This window comes from Carcharodon carcharias, chromosome 28 (genome assembly GCF_017639515.1).
Source record: "Carcharodon carcharias isolate sCarCar2 chromosome 28, sCarCar2.pri, whole genome shotgun sequence".
Taxonomy (NCBI): domain Eukaryota; kingdom Metazoa; phylum Chordata; class Chondrichthyes; order Lamniformes; family Lamnidae; genus Carcharodon; species Carcharodon carcharias.
Window position 1 is genome coordinate 6,292,844 of NC_054494.1, and position 25,888 is coordinate 6,318,731.

Here is a 25,888-nt window from a genome sequence, read left to right on the forward strand (position 1 = left end):
CTGCTTTAAATAATGAAGCAAAATAGTTATTCGACATGCCCACCTGTTCCTACTTTTCATCGACAACATCACCATCATCTTTAGCAAGGGGCCTGCACTGCTTCTGAGAACCCACTTTTTCTTAATATAAATGTAAAAAAGTGGTGTTGCTTTTGATAATCTTTAAAAGTTTCTCGTTGTAGATTCCCTTTCTCGTATCTCTTTCTGCTTCGTCATCTTTTGCTGCTCCTTGTATCTCTCCCAGTTGACAGATAATATACTAAGTTTTGCAATTCTTTATGCTTTCTCTGTTAGTTAAATGTTATCCCTTAGCAATTTAATTGTCCATGGCTTTTTCTTTTGGAAAGTAGAGCTCTTTCTCCTTAGGGAAAATACAGGAAATATTGACCATGAGAGCAGTGTTCATGTGGTTAATGGCAGATTATTAAGTAGGCTGCAAAATCCTACTTGATTCATTATCATGTTAAATTCTTTTCTGAACACCTCACACTGATCTGACGTTCTACCCATAATGAAGGTACAAGTTTACCATGGACAGTCTGTTTTACCAAACTGAAGCCAGTCTTACCTAAGTTTAGAATCTTAGTACAGTAGCTGTTTCTCTTTCACAACACTACGTTGAACTTGATCATGTATAGAACCTTGGTTAGGCCACACTTGGAATATAGCGTGCAATTCTGGTTGCCACATTACCAGAAGGATATGGAGGTGTTGGAGAGGGTGTAGAGGAGGTTTACCAGGATGCTGCCCGGTCTGGCGGTTATTAGCTATGAGGAGAGGTAGGAGAAACTCCGATTGTTCTCACTAGAGCAACGGAGATTGAGGGGCGACTTGATAGAAGTTTACAAAATTATGAGTGGCATGGACAGAGTAGACAGTCAGAAGCTTTTTCCCAGGGTGGAAGAGCCAATTACTAGTGGACATAGATTTAAGGTGAGAGGAGAAAACTTTAGAAGAGATGTGCGGGGCAAGTTTTTTACACAGAGGGTAGTGAGTGTCTGGAATTTGCTGCCAGAGGAGGTGGTGGAAGCAGGTATGATAGTGGTGTTTAAGAGGCAGCTTGACAAATACATGAATAGGATGGGAATACGGACCCTGGAAGTGCAAAATGTTTTAGTTGATGGGCAATATGATCGGTGCAGGCTTGAAGGGCCTGTTCCTGTGCTGTACTTTTCTTTGTTCTTTGTTCTTTGATAAGGTTGATATCAGATAAATGTTCATGCATTATTAGACTGTTAGTTAAATCTGACTCATTACTGAATCGAATTTGGCACGCTCCTTTGTTGTCTCTGGAACATACTGTTGAAAAGCACGTCAGACTCACTCAGGAAATTTGTGACTTTCTGGTGTGGGCCACTTTGCTCAGCCCGATCGATATGAAATTTAAAACCCTGCATTATGCCCACGCTCTGCCTTCACTTCCATCTCCACTCTTCTCTTCCCATTCCAAGACTTGAACACAAAAATCCATGCTGACACTCCAGTGCAGTACTGGGGGAGTGCTGCACCATTGGGGGTGCCATCTTCTGGCAGAGATGTCAAACCGAAGCGGGTGGGTGTAAAGGTTCCCATGGCACTAATTCGAAGAAGGTGGGGGGGGTGTTCTCCCTGGCGTCCTGGCCAATATTTATCCCTCAGTCAACATCACATAAAGCAGGTTATCTGGCCAATATCCTATTGCTGTTTGTGGCATCTTGCTGTGCACATCCATCAGACTCTTCACTCTCTGATTCTGACCTTTTGTGCATACCTGGCCCTTTCCCCATCATAAGAAATAAATCTTCAGCTGCCTGGGCCCGAAGCACTAGAATTCTCTCAGCAAACCAACATCTGATCCACCTGCTAATCTCTCTTTCTTTGACTGTGTCCATTTTTGTCTGTGTCTCGGTGACAGGGCCTTGGGATGTTTTCCTGTGTTAAAGATGTGACATAAATGGAAAGAGTTCTGCAGCTCCACTTGCAGCCCCTCAGATACTGAAGCAACCTGCAAACATCCAGGCTTCAGCTGCTAAGTGGAGACACAGTCACCACCACCCCCCTCTCCCCCCCCCCCCCTCACCACACACACACACACACACACAATGCTGGTACATGACCATCACCAACAAAACAGAGCCTAACCAGCTGCAAGGTGTGCCGTCTACAGTTGCACTGCTCGATTCACCAAGGCTTCTTTGGCAGCAGCGTCCAAACCCACGACCTCCACCAGCCGAGAGCAACAGGCACATGGGAATGCCTGCTCCAATTTCCCATTCAAATGGGAACCTTGGAAAGGTTCCTTCCTCATCACTGGTTTAAAATCCTGGAACTCCCTCTCTCCCAGTCCCAGCCTACACAACATCGGCTGCAGTGGTTCAGGGATAACTGAGCATAAGCAGAAAATGTCGGCCTTGACAATGATGTCCACATTCCATTAATACATTTTTAAAAAGGCTATAAATCAATGAAAATTGAAGAGCAAACGAGGATTATAGGAATAATAATGAGAAGCCAAAGGAGAATGTGAGAAAATAAGAGGCTAGAGAGATAAGAAAGCAATTAAAATTTACAAAAGGAATGGTGAAGTATTTTTAATGTACAGCAGGAAACAAAAGATTGTTCAAAGTGAGGGGGGACTCGGAGAGGAGAGAATTAGCCAGTTGTAGCTGAATCAAAAAATGCTGATGGTATTTCATAAATGCTTGACATGTCCATATTCTAAAATACTCGCTCTGCTCCCTGCAGGCTCCCACTGAAGGTTATGTCCCTGTCGGAGTATGGGATCAGATTGTGTCAGTATTCTGGGTGCAGTCATACAGGTTTATAAAAGGCTTCATTCTCACTGAAGCACAGCTCATGAGTCTGGGTATGTACCCTAACAATCCATTTGCACAGAATGTACATATTTAGACAAAATACCATCAGGAGAGTAACACAGGAGTCCACAAAGCATCAGTCTATTTACACTTCTTCATTTTACTTACACTAAAATCAATGGATTCAATGTCAACCATTTTACACACTCACGCACATTTTACACACTCACGCACATTTTACACTGTTTCAGAATCTCATTACTCCAACTGTTTTTAAAACTTCGAAGGCCAGTGGCTGGATGTAAACTGACCCCCCCAAAGCCCGCGCACACACACACACACACACACACACACAAACACACACAGACACACACACACACAAACACACACACACAGACACACACACACACACACACACACACACACACACGCAGGTCACATTCACACTGACCACACACACACAGGTCACATTCACACTATTCACACACACACGGGTCACAGTCACACTATTCACACACACACGGGTCACAGTCACACTGACCACACACACACACGGGTCACAGTCACACTGACAGATGCTGATTTATGGATTATGTTTTATTCTAATTAAATTTCAAAAGGTTTTGGAGAATAAGAGCCAGATTCTTGGCAAGTTACCTGGACATCGGTACAACTTCTTGGCTTGGGTGATGTCACCTTTGCTCAGTCTTACTCTCTGACCAATGGGAGGCCTCATGCCATGTTCATCCCTCCGAGGGAGGATGGTATCCAAAAAAACCCCCCTTTGGAATAAACAGAGAGTGGGAGCCCATGAATATGACAAAATCAGCAACAAAGAGCTCATTGCAAACACAAAGGCTTTGGACCAATCCAATAAATATTCAACTGGGAATACAGAAGTAAGTGGAGCAGTGAGCTGGATGTTTGTGATGGTGTTAGTGAGCAGGCTGAGCCTGACTTACTCACTACAGATCCGGCTGCATCATATTTAAAAACTGCATCCAACTCCCCATCTATTTGGCGATTTTTGGATTCTTTGGAAGGATTATTTTTATTTCTTTCAGTCTCTCTCCTCCATCAGGTCTGTCGCTCTCACCTCCTTTATTTCTCTATCTCTCTCTTGCTCTCTCTCCATTTCCCGCTGCTCGCGTTCTGTGGAAATTTGATGTTTTGAATGCTGAGTTGATGCTGTTGGTGATGGACCTACAGATGCAGAAACACCCTGAAAATCAGACAAGCTGTCCTACTGAAGGCCTCAGCCTGCCAGAGTTACAGGCCTGGTAGCAGGGGAGACCACGGCAGGGCCTTTACTCTCACGTGCTGGGCGTCTATGGTTACCTTGACCATGGCAGCCTCAGGTTGAAGAGATTATTAGGGTGGGGACATGTACAGAGCTGGGCAGTAGTGGAGGCAGGGGCTCTGGCAGGGAGAGAGAGAGAGAGACAGGGGAACTCCTACTCAGGGAGCCTAGTCCCAGCACCCAGATCTCCCATCATCGCCCTACCTAATGCCTGAGGAGGATCCTGCCCAGAGCCTCAGTGGATTCGAAGGATTATTTAATGGCAGACTTTCTGTTTGTGAATAAAGGCAACAAGTAGAAATAAGAACTGTCCAACCCAGAGATCCTGGAGACCAGAGACACTGACCCAGGGCCCAAACACTGGATAGGTACTGCCTCCTGTGTACACATCTGGTTGGAGATTCCCCTGTACAGAGACTCCCCTGTGTGTACACATCTAAATGGAGACTCTCCTGTGTGTACACAACTGGACAAAGACTCTCCTGCATGTACACACCTGGACAAAGACTCCTGCGTGTACACATCTGGATGAAGACTCTCCTGCGTGTACACATCTGGATGAAGACTCTCCTGCGTGTACACATCTAAAAGGAGACACTTCTGCATGCACACATCTGAACGAAGACTCTCCTGCATGTTCACATCTGGATGAAGGCTCTCCTATGTGTACACGTCTGGACTGACAGTGCTCCAATTGTACACATCTGGATAGACACTTCCTTGTGCACACAAATTTGGATGGACATTGCCCCGTGTGTACACACCTGGGCAGATAGCGCCCGTGTACACAGCTCTTGATGGGGTCAGGTTCAATTCTAAATCAGAAATTGCACCAGTGGGGTTAAATGTTCATCTGTTGCTGGAGTCGAGAAACAACTGGGACCAGCAGCTGAAGAAACTTCAAGAGCCTGATTTCTGCTGGAGAGCTGCAGAGTGAAGTGAAGCGATCGGAGAGACACAGCTTTTGCATTAGAGCGATGGGAATTAAGGAACCAGACGCACACACACAGGCTTAGCAAAGAGTTCCATATAATAGTGCAGGGGACTCTATAAAATCACTTAAATATGGAATCCAGCTGTCTTGGAAGTGAAAGGAGTGAGAATACAGGTGAGGGAGAGTGAGACCCAATGTAAACTCATTCAAAACTCAGGTATACAACTGCTTTCACCTAAAGGACACTTGTAACATGACCAAGCATTTCGCAGAAAACAGGAGTTAAAGGTGAGAGAGCAGAGATGACTGAGGGCAAAGTCAGAATTTAGCTGGGCAGTTGTAGGGAGAGACACAGAGGGGGAAGCAGTTCAGAGATAGAATTCCACCTAGTGAAGATAAGCTGTAAGGTATGTTACGTACAGGGATGAAAGTGGGACATAGAAGAGATAGGGAGGGGGTGGGGGGTTCACACAAAGCTTCAAAATCAATCCACTGGGATAAAGAAGTGAGCGAGAGTGGGAGCCAATGCACGGAGCTGGTGTCAGTGGAGATGGGAACAAATAAATGTATTAAAGGACACCAGAGTTAAGGAGTAGGGTTTCAGTGGTAATGGGGCGAGCTACAGACAGAGGCAGGAAAGGATTACATTTGGAGCATCAAGCGGAGCTCAAACACGATACCGAGGTTCCTCTCAGTCAGTACTGAGGTTCCTCTCGGTCAGTACCGAGGTTCCTCTCGGTCAGTACCGAGGTTCCTCTCGGTCAGTACCGAGGTTCCTCTCGGTCAGTACCGAGGTTCCTCTCGGTCAGTACCGAGGTTCCTCTCGGTCAGTACCGAGGTTCCTCTCGGTCAGTACTGAGGTTCCTCACAGTCAGTACTGAGGTTCCTCTCGGTCAGTACTGAGGTTCCTCTCGGTCAGTACTGAGGTTCCTCTCGGTCAGTACTGAGGTTCCTCTCGGTCAGTACTGAGGTTCCTCTCGGTCAGTACCGAGGTTCCTCTCGGTCAGTACTGAGGTTCCTCACAGTCAGTACTGAGGTTCCTCTCGGTCAGTACTGAGGTTCCTCTCGGTCAGTACTGAGGTTCCTCTCGGTCAGTACTGAGGTTCCTCTCGGTCAGTACTGAGGTTCCTCTCGGTCAGTACTGAGGTTCCTCTCGGTCAGTAGCGAGGTTCCTCTCGGTCAGTACCGAGGTTCCTCTCGGTCAGTACTGAGGTTCCTCACAGTCAGTACCGAGGTTCCTCTCGGTCAGTACCGAGGTTCCTCTCGGTCAGTACCGAGGTTCCTCTCGGTCAGTACCGAGGTTCCTCTCGGTCAGTACTGAGGTTCCTCACAGTCAGTACCGAGGTTCCTCTCGGTCAGTACCGAGGTTCCTCTCGGTCAGTACTGAGGTTCCTCTCGGTCAGTACCGAGGTTCCTCTCGGTCAGTACTGAGGTTCCTCACAGTCAGTACTGAGGTTCCTCTCGGTCAGTACTGAGGTTCCTCTCGGTCAGTACTGAGGTTCCTCACAGTCAGTACTGAGGTTCCTCTCGGTCAGTACCGAGGTTCCTCTCGGTCAGTACCGAGGTTCCTCTCGGTCAGTACCGAGGTTCCTCTCGGTCAGTAGCGAGGTTCCTCTCGGTCAGTACCGAGGTTCCTCTCGGTCAGTACCGAGGTTCCTCTCGGTCAGTACCGAGGTTCCTCTCGGTCAGTAGCGAGGTTCCTCTCGGTCAGTACCGAGGTTCCTCTCGGTCAGTACCGAGGTTCCTCTCGGTCAGTACCGAGGTTCCTCTCGGTCAGTAGCGAGGTTCCTCTCGGTCAGTAGCGAGGTTCCTCTCGGTCAGTACCGAGGTTCCTCTCGGTCAGTACTGAGGTTCCTCTCGGTCAGTACCGAGGTTCCTCTCGGTCAGTACCGAGGTTCCTCTCGGTCAGTACTGAGGTTCCTCTCGGTCAGTACTGAGGTTCCTCACAGTCAGTACTGAGGTTCCTCTCGGTCAGTACCGAGGTTCCTCTCGGTCAGTACCGAGGTTCCTCACAGTCAGTACCGAGGTTCCTCTCGGTCAGTACCGAGGTTCCTCTCGGTCAGTACCGAGGTTCCTCTCGGTCAGTACTGAGGTTCCTCACAGTCAGTACTGAGGTTCCTCTCGGTCAGTACCGAGGTTCCTCTCGGTCAGTACTGAGGTTCCTCACAGTCAGTACTGAGGTTCCTCTCGGTCAGTACTGAGGTTCCTCTCGGTCAGTACCGAGGTTCCTCTCGGTCAGTACCGAGGTTCCTCTCGGTCAGTACCGAGGTTCCTCTCGGTCAGTACCGAGGTTCCTCTCGGTCAGTACCGAGGTTCCTCTCGGTCAGTACCGAGGTTCCTCTCGGTCAGTACCGAGGTTCCTCTCGGTCAGTACCGAGGTTCCTCTCGGTCAGTACTGAGGTTCCTCTCGGTCAGTACCGAGGTTCCTCTCGGTCAGTACTGAGGTTCCTCTCGGTCAGTACCGAGGTTCCTCTCGGTCAGTACCGAGGTTCCTCTCGGTCAGTACTGAGGTTCCTCACAGTCAGTACTGAGGTTCCTCTCGGTCAGTACCGAGGTTCCTCTCGGTCAGTACCGAGGTTCCTCTCGGTCAGTACCGAGGTTCCTCTCGGTCAGTACCGAGGTTCCTCTCGGTCAGTACCGAGGTTCCTCTCGGTCAGTACTGAGGTTCCTCTCGGTCAGTACCGAGGTTCCTCTCGGTCAGTACCGAGGTTCCTCTCGGTCAGTACCGAGGTTCCTCTCGGTCAGTACCGAGGTTCCTCTCGGTCAGTACCGAGGTTCCTCTCGGTCAGTACCGAGGTTCCTCTCGGTCAGTACCGAGGTTCCTCTCGGTCAGTACCGAGGTTCCTCTCGGTCAGTAGCGAGGTTCCTCTCGGTCAGTACCGAGGTTCCTCTCGGTCAGTACCGAGGTTCCTCTCGGTCAGTACTGAGGTTCCTCTCGGTCAGTACCGAGGTTCCTCTCGGTCAGTACTGAGGTTCCTCACAGTCAGTACTGAGGTTCCTCTCGGTCAGTACCGAGGTTCCTCTCGGTCAGTACCGAGGTTCCTCTCGGTCAGTACCGAGGTTCCTCTCGGTCAGTACCGAGGTTCCTCTCGGTCAGTACCGAGGTTCCTCTCGGTCAGTACCGAGGTTCCTCTCGGTCAGTACCGAGGTTCCTCTCGGTCAGTACCGAGGTTCCTCTCGGTCAGTACTGAGGTTCCTCTCGGTCAGTAGCGAGGTTCCTCTCGGTCAGTACCGAGGTTCGTCTCGGTCAGTACTACATGATATATATCAGGGCATGTTTCTCTTGCTAAGGGGTCAGAGATGAAATACATTTTTTTTTCAAATTTGGGTCTATTTTTTCACCTGTCCAATGGTTTTTTGAAGGGGTGGGGAGTATAAATGTTCTGTTGCATTTGCTATCCCCAAGTGTATGGGACCAACTGGTTGAGGCAAAGGATCGTTACGCTTGCAGGCATTGTCTGAATGACCCACTGGTTATGGATAGCATCATCAAGATACAGGGCGTAGATGAGGAATTGAAGAAAAAGGAAGAAACCGTATTGCTCCACATGGACAACCATGTCATTGTGAGAAAAGTGACCACTGTTAGGGGTGTGGGAGGAGTGATCATTGTAAGAATGAGAGAGGAGTGACCATTGCAAGGGATATGGGAGGAGTGATCATTGTACAGGGTGCGGGAGGAGTGATAATTGTACAGGCTGTGGGAGGAGTGATCATTGTACAGGGTGAGGGAGGAGTGACCATTGCAAGAGATATGGGAGGAGTGATGATTGTAATGGGTGTGGGAGGAGTGATCATTGTAATGGGTGTGGGAGGAGTGATCATTGTAAGGGATGTGTGATGAGTGATAATTGTACAGGGTGTGGGAGGAGTGAACATTGTAAGGGATGTGTGATGAGTGATCATTGTACAGGGTGTGGGAGGAGTGAACATTGTAAGGGGTGTGGGAGGAGTGATCATTCTAAGGGATGTGGGAGGAGTGATCATTGTAAGGGATGGGGGAGGAGTGACCATTGTACAGGGTGTGGGAGGAGTGATCATTGTAAGGGACGTGGGAGGAGGGATCATTGTACAGGGTGTTGGAGGAGTGATCATTGTAGGGATGTGGGAGGAGTGATCATTGTAAGGGATGTGGGATGAGTGAGCATTGTAAGGGATGTGGGATGAGTGATCATTGTTAGGGATGTGGGAGGAGTGATCATTGTAATGGGTGTGGGATGAGTGATCATTGTAAAGGATGTGGGAGGAGTGATCATTGTAAGGGATGTGGGATGAGTGATCATTGTAAGGGATGTGGGATGAGTGATCATTGTTAGGGATGTGGGAGGAGTGATCACTGTAAGGGATGTGGGAGGAGTGATCATTGTACAGAGTGTGGGAGAAGAGGCCATTGTAAGGGATCTGGGATGAGTGATCATTGTAAGGGATGTGGGATGAGTGATCATTGTTAGAGATGTGGGAGGAGTGAACATTGTAAGGGGTGTGGGAGGAGTGACCAATGTAAGGGATGTGGGAGGAGTGAACATTGTAAGGGATGTGGGAGGAGTGATCATTGTACAGAGTGTGGGAGAAGTGGCCATTGTAAGGGATGTGGGATGAGTGATCATTATAAGGGATGTGGGATGAGTGATCATTGTAAGGGATGTGGGAGGAGTGGCCATTGTAAGGGTTGTGGGATGAGTGATCATTGTAAGGGATGTGGGATGAGTGATCATTGTAAGGGATGTGGGAGGAGTGAACATTATACAGGGTTTGGGAGGAGTGACAATTGTAAGGGATGTGGGAGGAGTGAACAATGTAAGGGGTGTGGGAGGAGTGATCATTGTAAGGGGTGTGGGAGGAGTGAACATTGTAAGGGGTGTGGGAGGAGTGACAATTGTACAGGGTGTGGGATGAGTGATCATTGTAAGGGATGTGGGAGGAGTGATCATTGTACAGAATGTGGGAGAAGTGGCCATTGTAAGGGATGTGGGATGAGTGATCATTGTAAGGGATGTGGGAGGAGTGGCTATTGTAAGGGATGTGGGATGAGTGACCATTGTAAGGGATGTGGGATGAGTGATCATTGTAAGGGATGTGGGATGAGTGACCATTGTAAGGGATGTGGGATGACTGATCATTGTAAGGGATGTGGGTGGAGTGGCCATTGTAAGGGATGTGGGATGAGTGACCATTGTAAGGGATGTGGGATGAGTGACCATTGTAAGGGATGTGGGATGAGTAACCATTGCAAGGGATATGGGAGGAGTGATCATTGTAAGTGATGTGGGAGGAGTGATCATTGTACAGGGTTTGGGAGGAGTGACCATTGCAAGAGATATGGGAGGAGTGATCATTGTACAGGATGTGGGAGGAGTGATCATTGTAAGGGATGTGGGAGGAGTGATCATTGTAAGGGATGTGGAAGGAGTGATCATTGTACAGGGTGTGGGATGATTGATCATTGTACAGGGTGTGGGAGGAGTGACTATTGCAAGAGATATGGGAGGAGTGATCATTGTAATGGGTGTGGGAGGAGTGATGATTGTACAGGGTGTGGGAGGAGTGATCATTCTATGGGTGCGGGAGGAGAGACCACTAAAAGGGGTGTGGGGAAGTGATAATTGTAAGGGATGTGTGATGAGTGATCATTGTACAGGGTGTGGAAGGAGTGATCATTGTAAGGGATGTGGGATGAGTGATCATTGTTAGGGATGTGGGAGGAGTGGCCATTGTAAGGGATGTGGGATGAGTGATCATTGTAAAGGATGTGGGATGAGTGATCATTGTAAGGGATGTGGGAGGAGTGGCCATTGTAAGTGATGTGGGATGAGTGATCATTGTAAGGGATGTGGGAGGAGTGATCATTATACAGGGTGTGGGAGGAGTGACAATTGTAAGGGATGTGGGAGGAGTGATCATTGTAAGGGATGTGGGAGGAGTGATCATTGTAAGGGATGTGGGAGGTTTGATCATTGTACAGTGTATGGGAGGAGTGATCATTGTAAGGGATGTGGGAGGAGTGCCCATTGTAAGGGATGTGGGAGGAGTTATCATTGTAAGTGATGTGGGATGAGTGATCATTGTAAGGGATCGGGGAGGAGTGATCATTGTACAGGGTGTGGGAGGAGTGATAATTGTACAGGGTGTGGGAGGAGTGATCATTGTAAGGGATGTGGGAGGAGTGACCATTGTAAGGGATGTGGGAGGAGTGATCATTGTACAGGGTATGGGTGGAGTGATCATTGTAAGGGATGTGGGAGGAGTGCCCATTGTAAGGGATGTGGGAGGAGTTATCATTGTAAGTGATGTGGGATGAGTGATCATTGTAAGGGATCGGGGAGGAGTGATCATTGTAAGTGATGTGGGATGAGTGATCATTGTAAGGGATCGGGGAGGATTGATCATTTAAGGGGTGAGGGAGGGGTGATCATTGTAAGGGGTGTGGGAGGAGTGACCATTGTAAGGGATGTGGGAGGAGTGATCATTGTAAGGGATGTGGGAGCAGTGAACATTGTAAGGGATGTGGGAGGAGTGATCATTGTACAGGGTGTGGGAGGAGTGATCATTGTAAGGGATGTGGGAGGAGTGGCCATTGTAAGGAGTAGTTATCATTGTAAGTGATGTGGAATGAGTGATCATTGTAGGGGATCGGGGAGGAGTGATCATTGTAATTGATGCGGGATGAGTGATCATTGTAAGGGATCAGGGAGGATTGATCATTGTACAGGGTTTGGGATGAGTGATCATTGTAAGGGATGTGGGAAGAGTGGCCATTGTAAGGGATATGGGATGAGTGATCATTGTAAGGGATGTGGGAGGAGTGGCCATTATAAGGGATGTGGGATGGGTGATCATTATAAGGGATGTGGGATGAGTGATCATTGTAAGGGATGTGGGAGGAGTGGCCATTGTAAGGGATGTGGGATGAGTGATCATTGTAAGGGATGTGGGATGAGTGATCATTGTAAGGAATGTGGGAGGAGTGATCATTATACAGGGTTTGGGAGGAGTGACAATTGTAAGGGATGTGGGAGGAGTGAACATTGTAAGGGGTGAGGGAGGAGTGATCATTGTAAGGGGTGTGGGAGGAGTGAACATTGTAAGGGGTGTGGGAGGAGTGATCATTGTAAGGGGTGTGGGAGGAGTGACCATTGTACAGGGTGTGGGATGAGTGATCATTGTAAGGGATGTGGGAGGCGTGATCATTGTACAGAATGTGGGAGAAGTGGCCATTGTAAGGGATGTGGGATGATTGATCATTGTAAGGGATGTGGGTGGAGTGGCCATTGTAAGGGATGTGGGACGAGTGGCCATTGTAAGGGATGTGGGATGAGTGATCATTGTACAGGGTGTGGGAGGAGTGAACATTGTAAGGGGTGAGGGAGGAGGGATCATTGTACAGGGTGTTGGAGGAGTGATCATTGTTAGGGATGTGGGAGGAGTGATCATTGTAAGGGATGTGGGATGAGTGATCATTGTAAGGGATGTGGGAGGAGTGATCATTGTAAGGGGTGCGGGATGAGTGAACATTTTAAGGGGTGTGGGAGGAGTGACCATTGTAAGGGATGTGGGAGGAGTGATCATTGTACAGAGTGTGGGAGAAGTGGCCATTGTAAGGGATGTGGGATGAGTGATCATCGTGAGGGATGTGGGATGAGTGATCATTGTAAGGGATGTGGGATGAGTGATCATTGTTAGAGATGTGGGAGGAGTGAACATTGTAAGGGATGTGTGATGAGTGATCATTGTACAGGGTGTGGGAGGTGTGAACATTGTAAGGGGTGTGGGAGGAGTGATCATTGTAAGGGATGTGGGAGGAGTGATCATTGTAAGGGATGGGGGAGGAGTGACCATTGTACAGGGTGTGGGAGGAGTGATCATTGTAAGGGACGTGGGAGGAGGGATCATTGTACAGGGTGTTGGAGGAGTGATCATTGTAGGGATGCGGGAGGAGTGATCATTGTAAGGGATGTGGGATGAGTGAGCATTGTAAGCGATGTGGGATGAGTGATCATTGTTAGGGATGTGGGAGGAGTGATCATTGTAATGGGTGTGGGATGAGTGATCATTGTAAGGGATGTGGGAGGAGTGATCATTGTAAGGGATGTGGGATGAGTGATCATCGTAAGGGATTTGGGATGAGTGATCATTGTTAGGGATGTGGGAGGAGTGAGGACTGTAAGGGATGTGGGAGGAGTGATCATTGTACAGAGTGTGGCAGAAGAGGCCATTGTAAGGGATCTGGGATGAGTGATCATTGTAAGGGATGTGGGATGAGTGATGATTGTAAGGGATGTGGGATGAGTGATCATTGTAAGGGATGTGGGAGGAGTGGCCATTGTAAGGGATGTGGGATGAGTGATCATTGTAAGGGATGTGGGATGAGTGATCATTGTAAGGGATGTGGGAGGAGTGATCATTATACAGGGTTTGGGAGGAGTGACAATTGTAAGGGATGTGGGAGGAGTGAACATTGTAAGGGGTGTGGGAGGAGTGATCATTGTAAGGGGTGTGGGAGGAGTGAACATTGTAAGGGGTGTGGGAGGAGTGATCATTGTAAGGGGTGTGGGAGGAGTGACCATTGTACAGGGTGTGGGATGAGTGATCATTGTAAGGGATGTGGGAGGAGTGATCATTGTACAGAATGTGGGAGAAGTGGCCATTGTAAGGGATGTGGGATGAGTGATCATTGTAAGGGATGTGGGTGGAGTGGCTATTGTAAGGGATGTGGGATGAGTGACCATTGTAAGGGATGTGGGATGACTGATCATTGTAAGGGATGTGGGTGGAGTGGCCATTGTAAGGGATGTGGGATGAGTGACCATTGTAAGGGATGTGGGATGAGTGACCATTGTAAGGGATGTGGGATGAGTAACCATTGCAAGGGATATGGGAGGAGTGATCATTGTAAGTGATGTGGGAGGAGTGATCATTGTACAGGGTTTGGGAGGAGTCACCATTGCAAGAGATATGGGAGGAGTGATCATTGTACAGGATGTGGGAGGAGTGATCATTGTAAGGGATGTGGGAGGAGTGATCATTGTAAGGGATGTGGAAGGAGTGATCATTGTACAGGGTGTGGGATGAGTGATCATTGTACAGGGTGTGGGAGGAGTGACTATTGCAAGAGATATGGGAGGAGTGATCATTGTAATGGGTGTGGGAGGAGTGATCATTGTACAGGGTGTGGGAGGAGTGATCATTGTAAGGGATGTGGGAGGAGTGATCATTGTAAGGGATATGGGAGGAGTGACCATTGTACAGGATGTTGGAGGAGTGATCATTCTATGGGTGCGGGAGGAGAGACCACTAAAAGGGGTGTGGGGAAGTGATCATTGTAAGGGATGTGTGATGAGTGATCATTGTACAGGGTGTGGAAGGAGTGATCATTGTAAGGGATGTGGGATGAGTGATCATTGTTAGGGATGTGGGAGGAGTGAACATTGTAAGGGGTGTGGGAGGAGTGACCATTGTAAGGGATGTGGGAGGAGTGATCATTGTACAGAGTGTGGGAGAAGTGGCCATTGTAAGGAATGTGGGATGAGTGATCATTGTAAGGGATGTGGGATGTGTGATCATTGTAAGGGATGTGGGATGAGTGACCATTGAAAGGGTTGTGGGATGAGTGATCATTGTCAGGGATGTGGGAGGAGTGGCCATTGTAAGGGATGTGGGATGAGTGATCATTGTACAGAGTGTGGGAGAAGTGGCCATTGTAAGGGATGTGGGATGAGTGATCATTGTAAGGGATGTGGAGGACTGGCCATTGTAAGGGATGTGGGATGAGTGATCATTGTAAGGGATGTGGGATGAGTGATCATTGTAAGCGATGTGGGAGGAGTGGCCATTGTAACGGAGGTGGGATGAGTGATCATTGTAAGGGATGTGGGATGAGTGATCATTGTAAGGGATGTGGGAGGAGTGGCCATTGTAAGGGAAGTGGAATGAGTGATCATTGTAAGGGATGTGGGAGGAGTGGCCATTGTAAGGGATGTGGGATGAGTGACCATTGTAAGTAATGTGGGATGAGTGATCATTGTAAGGGATGTGGGAGGAGTGGCCATTGTAAGGGATGTGGGATGAGTGATCATTGTAAGGGATGTGGGATGAGTGATCATTGTAAGGGATGTGGGAGGAGTGGCCATTGTAAGGGATGTGGGATGAGTGATCATTGTAAGGGATGTGGGAGGAGTGGCCATTGTAAGGGATGTGGGATGAGTGATCATTGTAAGGGATGTGGGATGAGAGATCATTGTAAGGGATGTGGGAGGAATGGCCATTGTAAGGGATGTGGGAGGATGAACATTATACAGGGTGTGGGAGGAGTGACAATTGTAAGGGATTTGGGAGGAGTGATCATTGTAAGGGATGTGGGAGGAGTGATCATTGTAAGGGATGTGGGAGGATTGATCATTGTACAGTGTATGGGAGGAGTGACCATTGTAAGGGATGTGGGAGGAGTGATCATTGTACAGGGTGTGGGAGGAGTGATCATTGTAAGGGATGTGGGAGGAGTGACCATTGTAAGGGATGTGGGAGGAGTGATCATTGTACAGGGTGTGGGAGGAGTGATCATTGTAAGGGATGTGGGAGGAGTGGCCATTGTAAGGGATGTGGGAGGAGTTATCATTGTAAGTGATGTGGGATGAGTGATCATTGTAAGGGATCGGGGAGGAGTGATCATTGTTAGTGATGTGGGATGAGTGATCAATGTAAGGGATCGGGGAGGATTGATCATTGTAAGGGGTGAGGGAGGGGTGATCATTGTAAGGGGTGTGGGATGAGTGATCATTGTAAGGGATGTGGGAGGAGTGGCCATTGTAAGGGATGTGGGATGAGTGATCATTGTAAGGGATGTGGGAGGAGTGGCCATTGTAAGGGATGTGGGATGAGTGATCATTGTAAGGGATGTGGGATGAGTGGCCATTGTAAGGGATGTGGGATGAGTGATCATTGTAAGGGATGTGGGAGGAGTGGCCATTGTAAGGGTTGTGGGATGAGTGATCATTGTAAGGGATGTGGGATGAGTGATCATTGTAAGGGATGTGGGAGGAGTGGCCATTGTAAGTGATGTGGGATGAGTGATCATTGTAAGGGATGTGGGAGGAGTGATCATTATACAGGGTGTGGGAGGAGTGACAATTGTAAGGGATGTGGGAGGAGTGATCTTTGTAAGGGATGTGGGAGGAGTGATCATTGTAAGGGATGTGGGAGGTTTGATCATTGTACAGTGTATGGGAGGCGTGACCATTGTATGGGATGTGGGAGGAGTGATCATTGTACAGGGTGTGGGAGGAGTGTTCATTGTAAGGGATGTGGGAGGAGTGACCATTGTAAGGGATGTGGGAGGAGTGATCATTGTACAGGGTATGGGTGGAGTGATCATTGTAAGGGATGTGGGAGGAGTGCCCATTGTAAGGGATGTGGGAGGAGTTATCATTGTAAGTGATGTGGGATGAGTGATCATTGTAAGGGATCGGGGAGGAGTGATCATTGTAAGTGATGTGGGATGAGTGATCATTGTAAGGGATCGGGGAGGATTGATCATTTAAGGGGTGAGGGAGGGGTGATCATTGTAAGGGGTGTGGGAGGAGTGATCATTGTAAGGGATGTGGGAGGAGTGATCATTGTAAGGGATGTGGGAGCAGTGAACATTGTAAGGGATGTGGGAGGAGTGATCATTGTACAGGGTGTGGGAGGAGTGATCATTGTAAGGGATGTGGGAGGAGTGGCCATTGTAAGGGATGTGGGAGTAGTTATCATTGTAAGTGATGTGGGATGAGTGATCATTGTAAGGGATCGGGGAGGAGTGATCATTGTAATTGATGTGGGATGAGTGATCATTGTAAGGGATCAGGGAGGATTGATCATTGTACAGGGTTTGGGATGAGTGATCATTGTAAGGGATTTGGGAAGAGTGGCCATTGTAAGGGATATGGGATGAGTGATCATTGTAAGGGATGTGGGAGGAGTGGCCATTATAAGGGATGTGGGATGAGTGATCATTATAACGGATGTGGGATGAGTGATCATTGTAAGGGATGTGGGAGGAGTGGCCATTGTAAAGGATGTGGGATGAGTGATCATTGTAAGGGATGTGGGATGAGTGATCATTGTAAGGAATGTGGGAGGAGTGATCATTATACAGGGTTTGGGAGGAGTGACAATTGTAAGGGATGTGGGAGGAGTGAACATTGTAAGGGGTGAGGGAGGAGAGATCATTGTAAGGGGTGTGGGAGGAGTGAACATTGTAAGGGGTGTGGGAGGAGTGATCATTGTAAGGGGTGTGGGAGGAGTGACCATTGTACAGGGTGTGGGATGAGTGATCATTGTAAGGGATGTGGGAGGCGTGATCATTGTACAGAATGTGGGAGAAGTGGCCATTGTAAGGGATGTGGGATGATTGATCATTGTAAGGGATGTGGGTGGAGTGGCCATTGTAAGGGATGTCGGATGAGTGGCCATTGTAAGGGATGTGGGATGAGTGATCATTGTAAGGGATGTGGGATGAGTGATCATTGTAAGGGATCGGGGAGGATTGATCATTGTAAGGGGTGAGGGAGGGGTGATCATTGTAAGGGGTGTGGGAGGAGTGATCATTGTAAGGGATGTGGGAAGAGTGATCATTGTAAGGGATGTGGGAGCAGTGACCATTGTAAGGGATGTGGGAGGAGTGATCATTGTACAGGGTGTGGGAGGAGTGATCATTGTAAGGGATGTGGGAGGAGTGGCCATTGTAAGGTATGTGGGAGTAGTGATCATAGCAAGTGATGTGGGATGAGTGATCATTGTACGGGATCGGGGAGGAGTGATCATTGTAATTGATGTGGGATGAGTGATCACTGTAAGGGATCAGGGAGGATTGATCATTGTACAGGGTTTGGGATGAGTGATCATTGTAAGGGATGTGGGAAGAGTGGCCATTGTAAGGGATATGGGATGAGTGATCATTGTAAGGGATGTGGGAGGAGTGGCCATTGTAAGGGATGTGGGATGAGTGATCATTATAAGGGATGTGGGATGAGTGATCATTGTAAGGGATGTGGGAGGAGTGGCCATTGTAAGGGATGTGGGATGAGTGATCATTGTAAGGGATGTGGGATGAGTGATCATTGTAAGGAATGTGGGAGGAGTGATCATTATACAGGGTTTGGGAGGAGTGACAATTGTAAGGGTTGTGGGAGGAGTGAACATTGTAAGGGGTGTGGGAGGAGTGATCATTGTAAGGAGTGTGGGAGGACTGAACATTGTAAGGGGTGTGGGAGGAGTGATCATTGTAAGGGGTGTGGGAGGAGTGACCATTGTACAGGGTGTGGGATGAGTGATCATTGTAAGGGATGTGGGAGGCGTGATCATTGTACAGAATGTGGGAAAAGTGGCCTTTGTAAGGGATGTGGGATGATTGATCATTGTAAGGGATGTGGGTGGAGTGGCCATTGTAAGGGATGTGGGATGAGTGGCCATTGTAAGGGATGTGGGATGAGTGATCATTGTACAGGGTGTGGGATGAGTGAACATTGTAAGGGGTGTGGGAGGAGTGATCATTGTAAGGGATGTGGGAGGAGTGATCATTGTAAGGGATGGGGGAGCTGTGACCATTGTACAGAGTGTGGGAGGAGTGATCATTGTAAAGGACGTGGGAGGAGGGATCATTGTACAGGGTGTTGGAGGAGTGATCATTGTTAGGGATGTGGGAGGAGTGATCATTGTAAGGGATGTGGGATGAGTGATCATTGTATGGGATGTGGGATGAGTGATCATTGTACAGGGTGTGGGATGAGTGAACATTGTTGGGGGGTGTGGGAGGAGTGATCATTATAAGGGATGTGGGAGGAGTGATCATTGTAAGGGATGGGGGAGCTGTGACCATTGTACAGAGTGTGGGAGGAGTGATCATTGTAAGGGACGTGGGAGGAGGGATCATTGTACAGGGTGTTGGAGGAGTGATCATTGTTAGGGATGTGGGAGGAGTGATCATTGTAAGGGATGTGGGATGAGTGATCATTGTAAGGGATGTGGGATGAGAGATCATTGTAAGGGATGTGGGATGAGTGATCATTGTTAGGGATGTGGGAGGAGTGATCATTGTAATGGGTGTGGGATGAGTGATCATTGTAAGGGATGTGGGAGGAGTGATCATTGTAAGGGATGTGGGATGAGTGATCATCGTAAGGGATGTGGGATGAGTGATCATTGTTAGGGATGTGGGAGGAGTGATCACTGTAAGGGATGTGGGAGGAGTGATCATTGTACAGAGTGTGGGAGAAGAGGCCATTGTAAGGGATCTGGGATGAGTGATCATTGTAAGGGATGTGGGATGAGTGATCATTGTTAGAGATGTGGGAGGAGTGAAAATTGTAAGGGGTGTGGGAGGAGTGACCAATGTAAGGGATGTGGGAGGAGTGAACATTGTAAGGGATGTGGGAGGAGTGATCATTGTACAGAGTGTGGGAGAAGTGGCCATTGTAAGGGATGTGGGATGAGTGATCATTGTAAGGGATGTGGGATGAGTGACCATTGTAAGGGATGTGGGATGAGTGACCATTGCAAGGGATGTGGGAGGAGTGATCATTGTAAGGGATGTGGGAGGAGTGGCCATTGTAAGGGATGTGGGATGAGTGATCATTGTAAGGGATGTGGGATGAGTGATCATTGTAAGGGATGTGGGAGGAGTGGCCATTGTAAGGGATGTGGGATGAGTGATCATTATAAGGGATGTGGGATGAGTGATCATTGTAAGGGATGTGGGAGGAGTGGCCATTGTAAGGGTTGTGGGATGAGTGATCATTGTAAGGGATGTGGGATGAGTGATCATTGTAAGGGATGTGGGAGGAGTGAACATTATACAGGGTTTGGGAGGAGTGACAATTGTAAGGGATGTGGGAGGAGTGAACAATGTAAGGGGTGTGGGAGGAGTGATCATTGTAAGGGGTGTGGGAGGAGTGAACATTGTAAGGGGTGTGGGAGGAGTGACAATTGTACAGGGTGTGGGATGAGTGATCATTGTAAGGGATGTGGGAGGAGTGATCATTGTACAGAATGTGGGAGAAGTGGCCATTGTAAGGGATGTGGGATGAGTGATCATTGTAAGGGATGTGGGAGGAGTGGCTATTGTAAGGGATGTGGGATGAGTGACCATTGTAAGGGATGTGGGATGAGTGATCATTGTAAGGGTTGTGGGATGAGTGACCATTGTAAGGGATGTGGGATGACTGATCATTGTAAGGGATGTGGGTGGAGTGGCCATTGTAAGGGATGTGGGATGAGTGACCATTGTAAGGGATGTGGGATGAGTGACCATTGTAAGGGATGTGGGATGAGTAACCATTGCAAGGGATATGGGAGGAGTGATCATTGTAAGTGATGTGGGAGGAGTGATCATTGTACAGGGTTTGGGAGGAGTGACCATTGCAAGAGATATGGGAGGAGTGATCATTGTACAGGATGTGGGAGGAGTGATCATTGTAAGGGATGTGGGAGGAGTGATCATTGTAAGGGATGTGGAAGGAGTGATCATTGTACAGGGTGTGGGATGAGTGATCATTGTACAGGGTGTGGGAGGAGTGACTATTGCAAGAGATATGGGAGGAGTGATCATTGTAATGGGTGTGGGAGGAGTGATCATTGTACAGGGTGTGGGAGGAGTGATCATTGTAAGGGATGTGGGAGGAGTGATCATTGTAAGGGATATGGGAGGAGTGACCATTGTACAGGATGTTGGAGGAGTGATCATTCTATGGGTGCGGGAGGAGAGACCACTAAAAGGGGTGTGGGGAAGTGATAATTGTAAGGGATGTGTGATGAGTGATCATTGTACAGGGTGTGGAAGGAGTGATCATTGTAAGGGATGTGGGATGAGTGATCATTGTTAGGGATGTGGGAGGAGTGGCCATTGTAAGGGATGTGGGATGAGTGATCATTGTAAGGGATGTGGGATGAGTGATCATTGTAAGGGATGTGGGAGGAGTGGCCATTGTAAGTGATGTGGGATGAGTGATCATTGTAAGGGATGTGGGAGGAGTGATCATTATACAGGGTGTGGGAGGAGTGACAATTGTAAGGGATGTGGGAGGAGTGATCATTGTAAGGGATGTGGGAGGAGTGATCATTGTAAGGGATGTGGGAGGTTTGATCATTGTACAGTGTATGGGAGGAGTGATCATTGTAAGGGATGTGGGAGGAGTGCCCATTGTAAGGGATGTGGGAGGAGTTATCATTGTAAGTGATGTGGGATGAGTGATCATTGTAAGGGATCGGGGAGGAGTGATCATTGTACTGGGTGTGGGAGGAGTGATAATTGTACAGGGTGTGGGAGGAGTGATCATTGTAAGGGATGTGGGAGGAGTGACCATTGTAAGGGATGTGGGAGGAGTGATCATTGTACAGGGTTTGGGTGGAGTGATCATTGTAAGGGATGTGGGAGGAGTGCCCATTGTAAGGGATGTGGGAGGAGTTATCATTGTAAGTGATGTGGGATGAGTGATCATTGTAAGGGATCGGGGAGGAGTGATCATTGTAAGTGATGTGGGATGAGTGATCATTGTAAGGGATCGGGGAGGATTGATCATTTAAGGGGTGAGGGAGGGGTGATCATTGTAAGGGGTGTGGGAGGAGTGATCATTGTAAGGGATGTGGGAGGAGTGATCATTGTAAGGGATGTGGGAGGAGTGAACATTGTAAGGGATGTGGGAGGAGTGATCATTGTACAGGGTGTGGGAGGAGTGATCATTGTAAGGGATGTGGGAGGAGTGGCCATTGTAAGGGATGTGGGAGTAGTTATCATTGTAAGTGATGTGGAATGAGTGATCATTGTAGGGGATCGGGGAGGAGTGATCATTGTAATTGATGTGGGATGAGTGATCATTGTAAGGGATCAGGGAGGATTGATCATTGTACAGGGTTTGGGATGAGTGATCATTGTAAGGGATGTGGGAAGAGTGGCCATTGTAAGGGATATGGGATGAGTGATCATTGTAAGGGATGTGGGAGGAGTGGCCATTATAAGGGATGTGGGATGAGTGATCATTATAAGGGATGTGGGATGAGTGATCATTGTAAGGGATGTGGGAGGAGTGGCCATTGTAAGGGATGTGGGATGAGTGATCATTGTAAGGGATGTGGGATGAGTGATCATTGTAAGGAATGTGGGAGGAGTGATCATTATACAGGGTTTGGGAGGAGTGACAATTGTAAGGGATGTGGGAGGAGTGAACATTGTAAGGGGTGAGGGAGGAGTGATCATTGTAAGGGGTGTGGGAGGAGTGATCATTGTAAGGGGTGTGGGAGGAGTGATCATTGTAAGGGGTGTGGGAGGAGTGACCATTGTACAGGGTGTGGGATGAGTGATCATTGTAAGGGATGTGGGAGGCGTGATCATTGTACAGAATGTGGGAGAAGTGGCCATTGTAAGGGATGTGGGATGATTGATCATTGTAAGGGATGTGGGTGGAGTGGCCATTGTAAGGGATGTGGGATGAGTGGCCATTGTAAGGGATGTGGGATGAGTGATCATTGTACAGGGTGTGGGAGGAGTGAACATTGTAAGGGGTGAGGGAGGAGGGATCATTGTACAGGGTGTTGGAGGAGTGATCATTGTTAGGGATGTGGGAGGAGTGATCATTGTAAGGGATGTGGGAAGAGTGATCATTGTAAGGGATGTGGGATCAGTGATCATTGTAAGGGATGTGGGATGAGTGAACATTGTAAGGGGTGTGGGAGGAGTGACCATTGTAAGGGATGTGGGAGGAGTGATCATTGTACAGAGTGTGGGAGAAGTGGCCATTGTAAGGGATGTGGGATGAGTGATCATTGTGAGGGATGTGGGATGAGTGATCATTGTAAGGGATGTGGGATGAGTGATCATTGTTAGAGATGTGGGAGGAGTGAACATTGTAAGGGATGTGTGATGAGTGATCATTGTACAGGGTGTGGGAGGAGTGAACATTGTAAGGGGTGTGGGAGGAGTGATCATTGTAAGGGATGTGGGAGGAGTGATCATTGTAAGGGATGGGGGAGGAGTGACCATTGTACAGGGTGTGGGAGGAGTGATCATTGTAAGGGACGTGGGAGGAGGGATCATTGTACAGGGTGTTGGAGGAGTGATCATTGTTAGGGATGTGGGAGGAGTGATCATTGTAAGGGATGTGGGAAGAGTGATCATTGTAAGGGATGTGGGATGAGTGATCATTGTTAGGGATGTGGGAGGAGTGATCATTGTAATGGGTGTGGGATGAGTGATCATTGTAAGGGATGTGGGAGGAGTGATCATTGTAAGGGATGTGGGATGAGTGATCATCGTAAGGGATGTGGGATGAGTGATCATTGTTAGGGATGTGGGAGGAGTGATCACTGTAAGGGATGTGGGAGGGGTGACCATTGTAAGGGATGTGGGAGGAGTGAACATTGTAAGGGATGTGGGAGGAGTGATCATTGTAAGGGATGTGGGATGAGTGGCATTGTAAGGGATGTGGATGAGTGATCATTGTAAGGGATGTGGGAGGAGTGGCCATTGTAAGGGATGTGGGATGAGTGATCATTGTAAGGGATGTGGGATGAGTGATCATTGTAAGGGATGTGGGAGGAGTGACATTGTACAGGGATGTGGGATGAGTGATCATTGTAAGGGATGTGGGATGAGTGATCATTGTAAGGGATGTGGGAGGAGTGGCCATTGTAAGGGATGTGGGAGGAGTGATCATTGTAAGGGATGTGGGAGGAGTGATCATTGTAAGGGATGTGGGAGGAGTGACCATTGTACAGGGTGTGGGATGAGTGATCATTGTAAGGGATGTGGGAGGAGTGACCATTGTAAGGGATGTGGGATGAGTGATCATTGTAAGGGATGTGGGATGAGTGACCATTGCAAGGGATATGGGAGGAGTGATCATTGTAAGTGATGTGGGAGGAGTGATCATTGTACAGGGTTTGGGAGGAGTGACCATTGCAAGAGATATGGGAGGAGTGATCATTGTACAGGATGTGGGAGGAGTGATCATTGTAAGGGATGTGGGAGGAGTGATCATTGTAAGGGATGTGGAAGGAGTGATCATTGTACAGGGTGTGGGATGAGTGATCATTGTACAGGGTGTGGGAGGAGTGACTATTGCAAGAGATATGGGAGGAGTGATCATTGTAATGGGTGTGGGAGGAGTGATCATTGTACAGGGTGTGGGAGGAGTGATCATTGTAAGGGATGTGGGAGGAGTGATCATTGTAAGGGATATGGGAGGAGTGACCATTGTACAGGATGTTGGAGGAGTGATCATTCTATGGGTGCGGGAGGAGAGACCACTAAAAGGGGTGTGGGGAAGTGATCATTGTAAGGGATGTGTGATGAGTGATCATTGTACAGGGTGTGGGAAGGAGTGATCATTGTAAGGGATGTGGGATGAGTGATCATTGTTAGGGATGTGGGAGGAGTGGCCATTGTAAGGGATGTGGGATGAGTGATCATTGTAAGGGATGTGGGATGAGTGATCATTGTAAGGGATGTGGGAGGAGTGGCCATTGTAAGGGATGTGGGATGAGTGATCATTGTAAGGGATGTGGGAGGAGTGATCATTATACAGGGTGTGGGAGGAGTGACAATTGTAAGGGATGTGGGAGGAGTGATCATTGTAAGGGATGTGGGAGGAGTGATCATTGTAAGGGATGTGGGAGGTTTGATCATTGTACAGTGTATGGGAGGAGTGATCATTGTAAGGGATGTGGGAGGAGTGCCCATTGTAAGGGATGTGGGAGGAGTTATCATTGTAAGTGATGTGGGATGAGTGATCATTGTAAGGGATCGGGGAGGAGTGATCATTGTACAGGGTGTGGGAGGAGTGATAATTGTACAGGGTGTGGGAGGAGTGATCATTGTAAGGGATGTGGGAGGAGTGACCATTGTAAGGGATGTGGGAGGAGTGATCATTGTACAGGGTATGGGTGGAGTGATCATTGTAAGGGATGTGGGAGGAGTGCCCATTGTAAGGGATGTGGGAGGAGTTATCATTGTAAGTGATGTGGGATGAGTGATCATTGTAAGTGATGTGGGATGAGTGATCATTGTAAGGGATCGGGGAGGATTGATCATTTAAGGGGTGAGGGAGGGGTGATCATTGTAAGGGGTGTGGGAGGAGTGATCATTGTAAGGGATGTGGGAGGAGTGATCATTGTAAGGGATGTGGGAGCAGTGAACATTGTAAGGGATGTGGGAGGAGTGATCATTGTACAGGGTGTGGGAGGAGTGATCATTGTAAGGGATGTGGGAGGAGTGGCCATTGTAAGGGATGTGGGAGTAGTTATCATTGTAAGTGATGTGGAATGAGTGATCATTGTAGGGGATCGGGGAGGAGTGATCATTGTAATTGATGTGGGATGAGTGATCATTGTAAGGGATCAGGGAGGATTGATCATTGTACAGGGTTTGGGATGAGTGATCATTGTAAGGGATGTGGGAAGAGTGGCCATTGTAAGGGATATGGGATGAGTGATCATTGTAAGGGATGTGGGAGGAGTGGCCATTATAAGGGATGTGGGATGAGTGATCATTATAAGGGATGTGGGATGAGTGATCATTGTAAGGGATGTGGGAGGAGTGGCCATTGTAAGGGATGTGGGATGAGTGATCATTGTAAGGGATGTGGGATGAGTGATCATTGTAAGGAATGTGGGAGGAGTGATCATTATACAGGGTTTGGGAGGAGTGACAATTGTAAGGGATGTGGGAGGAGTGAACATTGTAAGGGGTGAGGGAGGAGTGATCATTGTAAGGGGTGTGGGAGGAGTGAACATTGTAAGGGGTGTGGGAGGAGTGATCATTGTAAGGGGTGTGGGAGGAGTGACCATTGTACAGGGTGTGGGATGAGTGATCATTGTAAGGGATGTGGGAGGCGT

The 25,888-nt window shown here is 48.3% G+C and overlaps 1 protein-coding gene across 1 annotated transcript in view; it reads right to left on the reverse strand.

The window, feature by feature from the left end:
* Window positions 1-25,888, reverse strand: part of LOC121270718 (tolloid-like protein 2) — a 689,999-nt gene that overhangs the window by 218,329 nt on the left and 445,782 nt on the right. Inside the window, exon 8 of the mRNA XM_041176081.1 lies at window positions 3,453-3,577. Coding sequence (XP_041032015.1) covers window positions 3,453-3,577 — 125 coding nt within the window. The remainder of the gene's footprint in view (window positions 1-3,452; window positions 3,578-25,888) is intronic.